Genomic DNA, 14,888 nt, shown 5'->3' with positions numbered 1-14,888 from the left:
CTACTCCTCAGCTTTCCTCCCCTCTTTCTCACACAGGAAATCAGAAACTCGTCCCTGCACAAACCTTGTATTTATCTTATTTTATAGGACCTTGCTTGAGGGCCAGGCTGGCCTCCAACTCTTGATTCGCCTGCCTCAGCCTCCAGAGCACAGGGAATCGCAGGCATGTACCGCCAGGAAGGGCTCCCGGCTTTTGATAAGCCCTCCTGACCCCTGCTTTCCAGGACAGGATGACTGGGGTGGTGATGCTGTTTCAACTTTTCCTCTTTCCATCTCTGCCATAAATCGCAGGCACCTGACACTTTGCTCCTGGTTTCTCAAACAAACAGGTCTCCTTCCTCTCTTGAGCCAGGTCAGAAGAAATGCCTGTGGGCGAATCCTGTGAGCATGTTTTTCTTGGTCCGATGCCTGGGAGAGGGAGCAGAGCAGCTATCTCAGAGGCAGCAGCGAGAGCAGCAGTTTGTCATCTGAACAGGAGCCAGCCTGGGAGGAGGAAGAATCGGTCCTTTGTCTCCTCTCCCTGGGGATGGCTGAGAGGTGCTCCTATGACTAGGCTGTGCTGGGGGTGGGGTGACCTCCCCCCTCTCTGCTCAAGGCATTCGCTTGCAGAGCTTCTCACTACTTGGATTTATGTTGCTTCCATCCCCTCCTCTTCCCACGCAAGAAATCATGCATCTGGAGTGAGTGGGGAGCTTTAGAAACACCAGGGCACACGCAGTCTGAGATGTGGAAGTCAGTGAAGCGCAGGGAAGGGGAAAGGATGGACACGGGGGCTCAGAAGACGTGCGTGAACGAAGGGTACCACACTCCACGCTGAGTACTGGCCTCTTGCTTCTAGGCATACTTAATAGTGCCACTGTGGAAAAGGAATCTTGAGCTGGTACCTCTGCTCCCTAAGGGAAACCCTTCATGATGATGTTCCGTTAAGGCTAGCCTGAGCTAATATCCCCTTACTGTACTGACATAGACAATGGCCTTCGAGCCAACACAGAATTACCAACACAGCCAACTGATGCAAGCGCTCTTATTTTGCGGGGGCCTTTATTTTAACTTTCCCATTGATATATTTGATAATTCAAGCATGTTCATGCAGAGAATATGACATCTGTTCTGTTCAGTTTTTTTTTTTTTTTTTTTTTTTTTTTTTTTTTTTTTTTTTTGAGATAGGGTCTTCCTGTGTAGCCCAGGCTGGCCTAGAACTCACCTTGTAGCCCAGGTAGATCTCCAATTCTTGTTCCTCAGCCTCCTGAGGACTGGGACCACAGGTGTGCAGCGCCACACCAGATGGCACGCCAGTCTCTTGATTTGACCTGATAAACCAATTTCTTTACTGAGTTATCACTTCAGATCTGCCAGTTTCCCTGTTGAGTTTTTAAAGAACCCAGGAGGTGAAGGCTGCATTCCAAACGCTGAAGCTAAAGCACTCCTTGAGTGACTTGGGGACAATGACCCTGGGCAGTGATTCACACCGTGGCTGCGCCGTGCAGCCCCTTTCTAGCCCCTTTCTCGCGTTCCAGACAAAGGCACCTCCTCCGTCAGCAGGGCCGCAGACACTGGACTACGGCTCAAGACAAAATCCCAGGACAAGAAGGGCTGACAGGGGCTGGAGAGATGGCTCAGCGGTTAAGAGCATTGCCTGCTCTTCCAAAGGTCCTGAGTTCAATTCCCAGCAACCACATGGTGGCTCACAACAATCTGTAATGGGGTCTGATGCCCTCTTCTGGCCTTCAGGCATATACATAATAAATAAATATTTTTTAAAAAAGGAAGAGCTGACGGAAAAGGGTCCTCATGATTCAAAAGAAAGGCTCATTATGATAACAAATGAGAGATTATGCAGGATAGCTTTCTTTATTTAAAAAAAAAAATTGACCTGAAAGCCTACATATCCTTTTACATTTTCAGACTCTTGTTACCTAGTTTTGCTTAAAAAACAAAACAAACAAACGAAAAACATTCACCGATTGGGAACGTACGTGGCTCAACGGCAAACACCAGCCTAGCCTTCACAAGGTCCTGAGTTCCATCCCCAGCACAGCCACACAAGCATTCCATAAAACACAAAGGAGGCAAAAAGGGTCAGATGTTCAAGGGCAGCTTCAGCTGCATAGTGAGTTCAAAGCCAGCCTGGATGACCTAAGCATTAATCTCAAAACAACAACCAAATCACGCACTGCTTCTTGATTAGCCACCACTGATTTTCGCTGGGCATACTTGAAGGCCTGGCAAAGAAAAGCAAATGCCCAGCTGGGCTCTGCCGGAGCCCAGGGTCACCGGCTGGCACATTTCTCTCTCAATGTTGAAGAAGCAGCGTCACTTTCACCAGAGCAGTTTATACCTCGCTCTCACGCCTTTGTCTTTGTGTTTGCATGAGTGTGGGGAATCGGGGAAAGTAACACTGACCCATAAATCTGGAAGATTCTGCATCAAGACAGAGCAGATACATCATGATGCTCTGCTTCCTGGAGTAGCACACAGTAGACCCTGACCAGCTAGGTGGTGTTGCCAGGCTGCCCGGTAGATTTGAGCAGGGTATTGCCTCCAATTATAGTATGGGCTGTCCTCTCAGCAATCATCCCTGTGGCTATGAAGAGAGCAGCCAAACCCAGAACTAAGCCAAAGGGACAGTGGCTGCACTGTTTACAGTTTCAAGTATAGGATTGAGCCATACATACGAACCTCTGTGAGCGGCCCCAGCCCAAGCCCCAGCCCCATCTTAGCGCAAACCTGGGGCAGTTTCGGAAGTGCTGACCAAATGTGACCTGCCAGCCCAAGAGCCCCAGCTATGTGACAGAAGTGTCATGGCCCACATGACATTTCCACTGAGCTGACAGACAGTGTGCGTAACTTAGTCCAGTCCACTCTGTTCCCCAGGGAGGGGTTGTGTATGAGACATTCTGACCTCAGTTTAAAGATAGCCCAAATGACCCGACTCCCCAGTGGACCCTGCATAAATAGTATACATCACACACCATGACAGCTGCTTTGCCTAGAAACCCAATTTAGTCATTCGGCTAGGAGAAAGCTTAATCAGGACAGAAAAAAATAGAAAACAAATCCCTCCCAGAAATGTTTTCTCCTGCCTGTATACCTCATTACTGCAGAGACAGTTCAGTGCAGAAAATGTTTAGTCTGCTTCTCAAAGGAACAAAATACGCTCCAGAAAAATACACAGCATAGCATAAAGTCAAAAGACAAGAAAACAAACAAACAAAGAACCCAAACAAACACTTTCATTCACTAATCGGGTTTAAAAGCCTTCAAGCTCAAGAGAGGGCTAAGTATCTGACAAAAAGCTGAATTTTAATTCCATCTTTCCAAATGGGTTTAGTTCCCAAATGAAAATGAATTTTGACTCCTCTCTTCCCCACCCACTCTGGCCCCCAACATGGTGGCCTCAGCAAAACAGAAAATTCAGAAGGGGAAGCCCATCTCTCTAACAGACTTTCTGGCTGAGAATGGCTGGCCAAAGCAGCTATGTCTCCAAACTGCTGATGTAACAGATGATCCTGAGAGGTGTCAAGGACTCGCATGGTACCGATGATGGCGCATACAGGGCACCTCCAACCAACCATTCCGTCCTCTCCAATGCTCCGCAGGCTGCTCAGAAACCAAACACCCACCAGAGCTGTCTTCCCAACTCGCCACACTGCAGTTTTCTAGGGAACCTGCCCTGTGATACGACAGAAGATTCCGTAAGGAGCTCTTTAGAGGATGAAATACCAGTGTGGTACACTCATCATGTGAACCCAGCCGTCCAGACTGGTTGAACAGGTTGGGCTATGCAGAGTTTGAGGACCTGGGTGATCTGCTCAGTGCTCTGTGTCTCTAGGTAACAGGGAAAAACTCAAATGAGTTGCTGATCAAGCTCTGGACAAAGACAGGGATGATCGTTCTTTGGGTCAAGACAGAAATTTAGCTATCTAACAAAACACAGACCAGAGGACCCATCCTGCTGCAGACAACTTTGAGGAGGACCCATTTAGAAGAGGTGATGATAACTTGGGAGACAAGTGTTGAGATCGGTACGATTCAGAGCGGAATCAGGATGGGTTTCAAACTGGTATCAGGATGGCCCATGCTGAGATGTGGATAATGCTCTGGAGGCCAGGATCGCTATAACGACCCAGGCTATGACTGCAGGATAGGCAGTGGCAGAAGAGAATTTGGTAGTGGGTACTGTACGGTTGCTAACTACAGAGAAGGTGGGGACTGCTATAAAAACAGGTATGACAGATGGGACGATTGGTCATGGAGCTCCATGCATGATTACTCTCCCGATGATTATAGGCATGACGACAGAACCCTACTCCCACCCCCAACCCCAGACTGAATCTAAAGCCTTGGAATATTCCCAAGGAAGATGCTTCCTTTGCTGGTACCTCCCAGTAGAGTTGAGCAGCTTCTATCTTTGGAAGGACAAAGCCTGTTGTCACAGCTGCTAGAGAAGAAAAGTAGGAGGGGGCGGGGCTACGGAAGGAGCAGGAGGCATTGCAGCGTCAGCTGGACGAACCAAAACTAGATGGCCGACCCCAGGGGAGACATGGGTGGGCCAAATGAAGAAGCTCAAGAAAGAGAACAGTTGAGGATAGGAAGCGAGTCATGGCAGACTGGGGCTGCAGTTATATCTGGCAGAAACACACAAAGAAGAAGGCTCTAGACAATGAACTATTCAATAAAGAAGACTGCCATTTTCCAATCTCTAAATCTCCTAAATTGATGAGCCTCTAAAGGTAATGCCAGAGGAGAATGCACGGGGATAGCGATGCCCTAACCCTCCTGCTCAACCTCAGCACTCAGACACAGCGACAGAGAGAAAGTAGCTCTGGCTCAGCCCTCGGAGGAAGGACCAGCAAGGGAAGAAGAAAACAAAGTAGATGGAGTGAGAGACCCAAAGGCCTAAGTGGGAACCCCAGTTGTGGTCCTGGAGATGGTGGGAACAGAGACCATGGGAAGGAGTTGGAGAGGAAAGGCGGCAAAAAGGCTCAAGACTCCAGATCTGCCCAAGCAAAAAATATTTGAGGAGAATCCAGCCTCCAAGTTCAGTTCTGCAAGCAAGAATGCTTCTCCCTCCATGGATGGTGAAGAATGAACCGAGGGAGGCAACCGCAACTGAGTAGACCTGCACATCCTGTGCTTTCTCCTAGCCTCTCTGCCCTGGAGCATTCAAGGGCAGATCAAACTAGTCTTGCACATCCTGTTTGACCCCTTCTAAACACTGCCCTGTCTAAACTTTCAAATATGTCCACATTCTTTAAAAACCTTATCCCTCTGGTCACCTCATGTTCCTAATGACAGTGTCAAACCTCCCCAAAGCGGTCTCTGTAAATCGCACACCTGGCCTGTTACCACCAGAAGCTGTGGTCTGAGGAACGACTGTTTCTCTCAAGCTCTGTGATGTCTTTGACTCCTGCTCCCACCCTGCCCCCAGTCTGCCTGTTCTTGGAGCTTCACATCTCCCCCACTTGGAGGTCAGAGTTCTCTGACTGATGGACATGCGTGTTGATTAGGGGTGCAAAAACGGGAAGGATGGAGCTGGAGGCCTTCAGCCTTGACTGGGGTGGTTTAAGGTTTCTGTAAGTTTCCTTCATGGGCGCCCATGTTAGTGCTTGGGTTTATAAGGTGACCTATGTTGTGAGGTTTTCCTGCTCGAGAGGGTTGGTTTCTTAGCTCCCCTCAAGAATAAAGGATAAGTGGGAGCCTGGGGACCTTGGGAGAGGGTTGAAGGGGAGGGAGAGGCAGGGAGGGGAGCAGAGAAAAATGTAGAGATCAATAAAAATCAATTAAATAAATAAATAAATAAAGAATGGAGGTTAATGCAAAGAACTATTGAATAAGGCTTCTCTTGCAACACAGTAGCTTGACCTATCTGCATTGCTGTGCACCTTTGTAGAGGTCAGCTCCAAAGATCCAGGTTTTCCTGTTTTGGTAAGTCAGGGTCCCTGCAGACAAGTGAGACTTTGGTCTTAATGTGTAAGCCCTGGGCTTGCTGGGCAGGAGCGTTGGTTTAGTGGGCTGCATCAGTGGGCATGGCAAGAACTTATCCAGCGGGCTTGATTGGCCATAGCTAGGAAGCGGGCTTTTAGAGAGGTGCCCACAGCTGAATGGGTGAAAATCCATCGGTTGTGGACAATGAAGAGGTAACTAGCCTTCTTCATGTCTATTTCCCTTCCAGACAGAGGCATCTGGAAGGAAGCCGCCATGCCCCACTCTCCTATGTTGCTCCTCTGTTAAAATAAAATCAGGGGTCAACTTACACGTTCCTGAATACATCAAAATTTGTGCAAAAATATCTTCTATGAAAATTATTTGTAATCTGTAGACATTACTTGGGGGATGTCTTGAGATGTAAAATCCCATCGTTAGGGTTGATTTTTTTCCTTCAAATAAATCTAGCCTTTAAAGTTGAAAGAAAGAGAAAGGAAGGAAGGAAGGAAGGAAGGAAGGAAGGAAGGAAGGAAGGAAGGAAGGAAGGGAGGAAAAACTTGCAAAGAGCCTAGGGCACATCCGGTTGGTTTTCCTTTGTTCTCCACAGTTCTGCCCCCATCCCTCTGGGTAAAATGTACACCATGACTGGCCCCCCTAATCTGAGGCACACTTCCTGCTGTTTCTCCCACATGGTACAGTCTGTCAGGATTCCAGCTTGCTGGGCATGCTAGATTTTTTACTTGCCTCAGGGAGCAAAGAGAGGTCACTTGTAAGATTCTTGTTAATTGTACCACTCTGCCTCCCTTCAAGCCATCTCAGCATCCTGGCCACGGCCTAAGTGGGAATCAGTTTTCTTACTCAAAGCAAATCATAACCAAATTTTTTGTTTTTTTGTTTGTTTTTTTTGGTGCCCATTCATCTCTGATGTTCCAAAAGTAAAGCGTTAAGTAAAGCAAAGTGTAGCATCCCTTCTTTCTGAAGGCAGCACCTTGGACTGCTCAGTCATCCCCCCAACGCTGCCTTATTTTCTAAGCTAGCATACACCCCTGGTGGTATGGTAAGTTCACCCAGTAACAAGTGCCCAGGGATATTTACTTTAAGTCATCCAAAAACTCTGGTTCGGCAGCCAAAATAAAGGGAAGAAAACATGCTGAGGCCGGCCCGCATTTTCTGAGAGCCCTCAGTTCTCGCATGCAGGCTTGGAGCATCCAGATTCTGTTCCAGTTCAGAGTGGGGGCCTGCAGTGGCCCAAGCTTGGAACAGGCACTTCCCTTCCTTATTTGAGAGACCAAGTCACTGTCCAGAAAGAGGCCCTTGGGCCTAAAACTTGCCGGATACAGAAAGGAGACCATGTGACTATTTTTAAAAGTTATGATCTTGACAATGTTTGGAATTGTTTTCCTTAGATGTGTATGGTGCCGAGCGTGGTAACTCACACCTCTAACCCTAATATGCAGGAGGCTGAGGGTTGCTGAGAGTCTGAGGCTAGCCTGGACTACAAAGTGCATTCAATGCTAGATTGGGGATATAGTGTAAGACTCGTTTTAAGAAAATCAACCCAGATAAAATGTCTGAGGACAAGGTCTGGTTTCTGTGACAGCGTACATGGGCTTATCATTACAACTGTTCATCAAAAGCAGGACTTGAGAACTTCCACTGCGATATGGTGAAAATGGCCTCCGTGTCTGCCTCCTGAGTCTGGTGTCCTTGGTCACCTTCCAACGAGATCTCAGATGTGGTGCCCTGTGCTTACCCCTCACCCTAAGCTCACCCAGATTCTAGAATTTCAGAGTGCCAGTTTTGTACCTTCAGTGCACAGACACAAACTCACCTCCAGATTGTAGAAAGCCTAAAATGGGCTTTGAGCATCTAGAGGCAGGTATCAATTCTGAGAGGCTGCCAGAGGCCTAGCTCAGAAGTGATATGCAGGGCCTGCTCCCATTCCCAAAGGATTCCCTCAAAAAAGACAGTTAAGTGTTAGGCCAGGTACGGTTCAGCCACTTCTCTTCAGTCACGGAGCTCAAGGGCAGCAGTGGGGAGGGGCGGGGTAGGGCAGGGCAGGGCGGGGCAGATGAGGCTAGGTAAGAAGATTCTGACGTCCACATCAGCACAGAGAGAGGAACAAAGACACCCGGGGCCTGGATGGGTGGCTGCCAGCTGCGGGGCACCACACCCAGGGGCCGGTTGTGCAGATCTGTGGACAAGAGCACAGGGCGGCCATGGCAAGACCAAAGACCTGCACCTAAAATCGGTGCAGAAGGCATGGAATTCTGGCTGGTTGCCTGGCTGGAGCTGGGGCTGGGGCCAAAAGAGCCAAAGAAATGTTCTCAGGATTGTCCTTCAACCGTAAGGTTTTCTGATTTCGGTGTAATCAAGAAGTTTATGCCGACTTCACACAAAGAAAACAGGAATCCAAGTGAGTGAGCAGTCTGCAGAAAGCGAGGCTTGTGTGATCTGGACATGCACCGAACAGGAGGTAAGGGTACCCTGTTCCGATTACACGGGACTGGTCTCTAGTAACGCAATGCCCCCTTCCTTTCTCCCAGAACCATTAGCGTTGATGTTTGAGCATTGGTGAAATGTAGTTTTTAATTTCACACCTCAGAGAGCCCAGCTGAATGCTTCATAACACGGTCAACAGAAATTGGGCCAAGCACGGCGGACAAGCTGGGAGTAGAGCTTCCCCTGATGCCTACACCCTGGGACTGCAAGGGGACAAGACAGCTGCTAACGAACTGGTCGGCTAAGGCCACAGAAATGTGTCTTCTGGTGTTGGGCTGTGGGCGCCAGTCTCTCTGACAAGGCCGTGTTAACACTGCTTGCGCCAAACAGAATCCCTTTCCCCGGAGCCATCCGGGAAGTCGCCTCATTTCTTCCTCGACTTCGTTTTGGTGGTGTCATAAGCACGGACTATTTCCTCCTGGGTGACAGCTCCATGCTCTTCTTGGGAAAAGGCATACCCGTCTACAAAGAAATGCACAGGAAGAAGTGGATTAGGGAACATTCTAGACCAGTGGTTTTCAAGCTTCCCGATGCCGACACCCTTTAATACATTTCTTCAGGTTGTGCTGACCCCAACCATAAAATTATTTTGTTGCTACTTCATCACTGTAATTTTGCTACTGTTTCTATTGTGAATTGTAATGTAAATCTCTGTGTTTTCCCATGGTCATAGGCATCCCCTGTGAAAGGGTCGTTTGACCCAAAGGGTCACGACCCACAAGTTGAGAAATGCTGTTCTGGACTAAGGATGAGCTACTTTCCAGGAAGACCTGATTGAACTGTGTGGTCACTGAACTTTCTTAGCCATGGATACAGGTACCTGAGATGAAGACACCTGTGAAGGCAAAGGGGACCATGGTCAAGAGGGATTGAGGTGGCAGGGGGCTGATCAAACAGGGGTGGGAATGGCTCAGAGTGGAAGGATTATGTTTTCTGTGGCTGGAAAAAAAATACCATGGACCAGGTGATGTATAAACTGGAAGTTTGTTTGGTTCACAGTTCTGTAGACTGGGTGTCCAACATCAAGAGGCTGTACCTGGTGAGGACTTCCTTGCTGCGACATAGCATGGAGGGTACCATCCTCACTCCTGGACAACAGTGTTAATCCATTGGCTGCAATAGAGCTCACGTGACACCGTCACCCCTAAAGCGTCCCCCTCCACTCAGTCATCAGAGCAATTGCATGCCCACATGTATTCTGCAGGGCACTTAAACCATAGCAGGCAGGTTTTCTAATTTCGGGGGGCTCAATGTAGAGAATGTAAACATGGACTAGTGGGCCATGATCCCACTCTCCTACCATCTATCAAGATGCAAGGTCCCTCATCGGCCTGATGCTATTTATAAACACGTCAGGAAAGACACCCTTAAGAGCGAAGTCGTCAAAGCACATGGGATACTTGGAGAGTCCCAGTTTGTATGTATGGACTGGTTCCAGCAGGTGAGTAATTGAAGTGGGTTTGTTGCTGAGTAATCAAGGAAAAAGAACACGCAAGAGGGCAGATTTAGTGAATAGCCATGACCATAGAAGGACTGAGCCTCACAGGGTGATAAAACAAGCATCACTTTTATACACAGCTTGAAAATGGCTCAAGGAACCCGCCCATCGGCGACGCATGATACTACGTTCCCGCTTCTCAGCTGAGGAAATTGAGGCCCAGAGACATTTTTACTTCCCCAAGTCACAGATCCAGGAAGCAAAGTTGGGCGGTGTGACAACTCCTGAGAACTCTTGCTGTGGCAGAGGGACAGAAGTCCCAGCGCTCATCAGTTAGACGTCCCTGCCAGAAGACGGCACAGTCAAATCCTGACAGTTGTCGAGATCCTGTCTTCCTGCTGTGCTTTATCAACAGAACTGTCTGATTACTGATGTGCTATTTTTAAACATTTTTCTTTTTTTTGTAGTGTGTGGGATGGAACCCAAGGCCTCCTACATCCTAGGTAAGCGCTCTGAGTCATACCCTCCCTCTCCCACCATATTCTCTAAAAGGACAACAAAAAAAAATCAGAAAAGGTGGGCAGCTGTCAGTTTGTTGATTGGGTCGGTAATTCCCTCAGATGTTTACAGACAGTAAAGTCTGCAGGGTGGGAAGACACAGTCACAAGCAGGACAGGCTGGCAGAAGGCTGTAGGGGAAAACTCCATGCTGTTGTTCATTTGTGTGGCCAGAACCCAGAATCCCTGTCCCTAGGGTGGCTTCCTGTCCTTCAGGAGAATGAGCCTGCCAGCTACTTCATAAAAGTCTAAAGGCTTGGAGGGCCCCAACGATTCTCGGGCTTAGTGGGCATACACACTGGGGGTTCCTGAGGACACGGGTTTGGGCAGTCGGGAGGAAACTGCAGACCTGGCAGGAGGGGGAAAGATGAAGTCAGGGAGACTGAGAAAGCAGGGGAAGTGGGAAGACTGACCCTGTGTGAGCACAGATGCAGAGACACAGACTCCTGCCTGCTGCCCATTTCCAACAAAAATGAAACCCCCAAACAGGAAGTCCCACCTGTGATATTTTGTTTGTATTTTAATAAATAGAGCTTGCCTGAAGATCAGAGTATAAAGCTAAGTCACTAGAGGCCAGGGAGTGGTGGCACACACCTTTAGTCCCAGAACTTGGGAGACAGAGGCAGACGGATCTCTGTGAATTCAAGGCCCCCCTGAGCTACACAGGATGGATCCAGAAACAGATCCAGGTGGTGGTGGCTCACACCTTAAACCCCAGTGTTTGAGAGGCACACACTTTTAATCCCAGCACTAGGGAGGTGGAGACAGGAGTGATATGGCTGGGTGGAGAGAGATCTATAAAGAAGAAGAGACAGGCACTAATTGGAGTGTAGAGTCTGAGGTTTGGTGGAGACACAGTGCTGTCTAGGCAGTCTGAGGATCACCCCACTTTGGTCTGAGCATTGGTAGAGGTAAAAGGTCTCTCTAGTGGCTTATTGCTCTGCTTCTCTGACCTTCAGCTTTAACCCCTATATCTGTCTCTGGGTTTTTATTATTGGGGCTGCATCCACCATGTGGTGGTTGTAGGGAAGCAGCTTCTAGTGTAGCATGGGCCCCAGAGCCAGGCCAAAGCCAAATGGAGGCTGGGGAGAGGGTTTAGCAGGTGCTTGCTGTTCAAACTGGGGATCTGACTTTGATCCCTGGAACCCACATAAAGGTGGAAGGAGAGACTGAGCCTACAAAGTTGTTCTCTAACCTACACACACACTGGGGGTTCCTGAGGACACTGGGTCTGGGCAGTCGGGAGGAAACTGCAGACCCGGCAGTCATAGGAGGGGGGAAGATGAAGTCAGGGAGACTGAGAAAGCAGGGGAAGTGGGAAGATTGACCTGGTACTCCCCAGAAGTGGGGTGGTCCCTGAGTAGAGACAGAAGCCAGCCTGGCTGGGAATTTCCACCGAAGCCACACCTTGTTCTCAGGCCCTGAGGACAGCGGCTGCTCTGGGACAATGGTTTTACCCTGTAAACATTTGTTTCTTATACTTGTTTAAGAAAATGCTGTTGGCTAGTAGCTAGGCAGGAAGTAGAGGTGGGGCAACCAGGCAGGAAGTAGAGGCGGGGCAATGAGAACAGGAGAATTCTGGGAAGAAGAAAGACTCAGTCTGCAGCTGTCATCCAGACACAGAGGAAGCAAGATGTGACTGTCTCGCTGAAAAAGGTACCAAGTCATGCGGCTAACACAGACAAGAATTATGGCTAATATAAATTATAAGTGTTAATAAGATAAATAAATAAATAAATGGGGGCTGGAGAGATGGCTCAGAGGTTAAGAGCACTGGCTGCTCTTTCAAAGGTCCTGAGTTCAATTTCCAGCAACCACATGGTGGCTCACAACCATCTATGATGAAATCTGGTGCCCTCTTCTGGTATGCAGGCATACATGCAGGCAGAATGCTGTAGACATTATAAATAAATAAATAAATAAAATAAAAATTAAAAAAAGAGTTAATAAGAAGCCTGAGCTAATAGGCCAACAAGTTTATAATTAATGTAGACCTCTGTGTATTTCTTTGGGACTGAATGACTGCAGGACATGGTGGGACAGAAACCTCTGTCAACAAGGGGCTTCTGTATGGTGCTGTCCACACAGGTGGCCTTGCTTCACACATCCTGCTTCTGTGAGGTAAGGAACAAAGGCTGTGTCTCACCCCTGTTCCCAAGATCTTCTAGAAATGGGCCATGGCTTGCTGGAGTTCTCTGCCAAGAGGAGGGGCTGCTCCCCCTCTGCCTCATCTCTGTCCAGGTCCCTGTTCTGACCACACACAAGGAGTGTTTTGTGAGTCATTTTTACTGAGGTCCAAGAAGACAGTCTTTCTTGGAATTGTTTAAAGCAAAATCTAGTTCAAAACAGCAACAAGAACAACAACGAAACCCTAGTGTGTCCTTTGGTACCAAGGCTGCTTTACCACAGTTAACCTTGACAATATGCATTCTCTAGTTCTCTAACAAGGAATGTTTTGTGTGTCCCTGAGAGCCATCGGGTCCCCGCAGCTGCCCCTGAACGGGATGTACTGCTGGAATGATGGCTGTGGCTGTGGCTGCTGCAACCCACCCAGGAGACCCTTCAGTCTGAAGGAAGCCATTGTGGTCAAGGGCAGGCTTTCCAGAGAGAGTCTAGGAATGAGGCAAGAGGGGAGAGGACTACTGTGCTGCCTCTAAGAAGATGGCATTCTCAGTGGGCTGGGCATCTATCCTGGATGGTGATCAGATGCCTGGAGTACTGGGGGCACAAAAGGGAACTTCCTGTCCTTACTTGACCATTACTAGGCTTTGTAACCTTGGACTGGCGAAGTTGTCTGGGTTTGCGTTTGCTTCTCTGTAAGATGAAATGGCTGGGACAAGGCAAGTCCTACCTGTAATAGCTCCAGTCCTTCCTGAGGGCTCCTGGATGCTTCACCTTGAAAACTACTAAACTTTTTAGGTCTCTGTGTGCATCTGTTTCTGTGTGTGTGTGTGTGGGGGGGTCAACTTGAAACAAGCTAGGGTCATCAGAGAGGAAGGAGCCTCCATTGAGGAAATGCCTCCATGAGATCCAGCTGTAAGGCATTTTCTCAATTAGTGATCAATGGGGGAGGGCCCAGCCCATGGTGGGTGGTGCTATCCCTGTGCTGCTGGTTCTGGGTTCTATAAGAAGGTGGTGCTGAGCAAGTCATGGGAAGCAAGTCAGTAAGCAGCTCCTGTCCATGGCCTCTGCATCAGCTCCCTCCTCCGGTTCCTGTCCTGTCTGAGCTCCTGCCCTTGACTTCCTTCAGTGATGAACAGCAATGCTGAGGTGTAAGCCAAATAAACCCTTTCCTCTCCCACTTGCTTTTTGGTCATGGTGTTGCATCACAGTAATAGAAACCCTAACTAAGATAGGGGGTTATGGATGAAGGTTGTGAGTGAATGAATGTTAAAACATAAATATTATTAGGGTTAACACAAACATAAGTAATCAAAACATAAGTAAATGAATAATAATGGCTAGTTAGGGGTGTTGTTTTGGATACCAACTCTGGAAGAGTCTTAATTTCATGGCTAGAGAGGCTGGTAAGGGGCTGCCTCAGTTAACTCTGTGTGAGGGTTTCTAGGCTTCACTTCTGAGAGACCGGCAATTATTCTTTCTCATTCTCACCTGTTCTCAGGTGAGCAGAGTGTGACCAAATGGCCTTCTTGAGGCGGAAGGATAGTAAGTTCAAAGCTAGGTGGGGCAACAGATTGAGAATCATCTCAATGGGAAGTGAAAAGAGCTCTGGCAATCTTGATCAATGGCAGAGGGCTTGCCTGGTGTAAGATTCTGGTTCCCTCTTGAATGCAAAGGAAGGAAAGAAGGAAGGGAAGGAGGGAAAGAGGGAGGCAGAAAGAACAATGTGCTGATAGATTTATTCTAGGAAGGGGTAGGGTTTTCCCAGGCAGAACATCTCTCCTTTTAGAAACCAGGTCTGATGGGAGTTAGGCTGCACAGGTCCAGCAAAAACATAGGTCACAGTGTTGATGGAGAAGTTCTGTCTGCTCCACCCACCTAAGGGCTGGCCTATCAAATGGGCCAAGGCAGTTTCTTTATTAACCAATGAAAGCAACTTCTCCATCACGGGGTCACTCACTGACTCCACCTGCTGACCCCAAAGCCTGGCCAGGAAACAGGGTTTCTTTCTAGATTAATTTGGAGAACGTTCATCTGGTATTTGCACCCCTATGGGGAGTCAGGGGAATCCCCAACTCTCTGTATTTCCCACTTGAGTTTATCATAGGACGTCTTGGTGGGGAGGTGGGGACCTAGAGGAAGCATTTCCTGATCCAACTTGGGAACCTCCCTGCCTCTTGCTCCTAGATCCCACCAGAATCTATGAAGGGCTTATGGGAGGGGCAGCGATGGAGAGGTGTGTGGTTTATTTCTTTAGTTGTTTTGTCTTGTTGGGATGGAACATTTGGTGAAAGTCAAGTTGACAAAGTCAAGTCATCCCCCCTCCCAATTTTAGAACAAAA

General features: G+C 48.3%; 1 protein-coding gene and 1 pseudogene across 3 annotated transcripts in view; one reads left to right on the top strand and one right to left on the bottom strand.

The window, feature by feature from the left end:
- Positions 1-1,832: 1,832 nt before the first annotated feature.
- The window catches only part of Atp8a2 (ATPase phospholipid transporting 8A2), a 568,530-nt gene continuing 555,474 nt past the window's right edge, over positions 1,833-14,888 (bottom strand). For all 3 annotated transcript variants that reach the window (XM_057785806.1, XM_057785804.1, XM_057785805.1), the window contains exon 37: positions 1,833-8,892. In XM_057785806.1, the coding sequence (XP_057641789.1) occupies positions 8,795-8,892 (98 nt within the window). In that variant the 3' untranslated portion in view covers positions 1,833-8,794. The remainder of the gene's footprint in view (positions 8,893-14,888) is intronic.
- Positions 3,389-5,092, top strand: LOC130884650 (eukaryotic translation initiation factor 4B-like; annotated as a pseudogene).

Source organism: Chionomys nivalis, chromosome 12 (genome assembly GCF_950005125.1).
Source record: "Chionomys nivalis chromosome 12, mChiNiv1.1, whole genome shotgun sequence".
Lineage (NCBI taxonomy): Eukaryota > Metazoa > Chordata > Mammalia > Rodentia > Cricetidae > Chionomys > Chionomys nivalis.
This window is presented reverse-complemented; position numbering and strand designations above follow the sequence as displayed.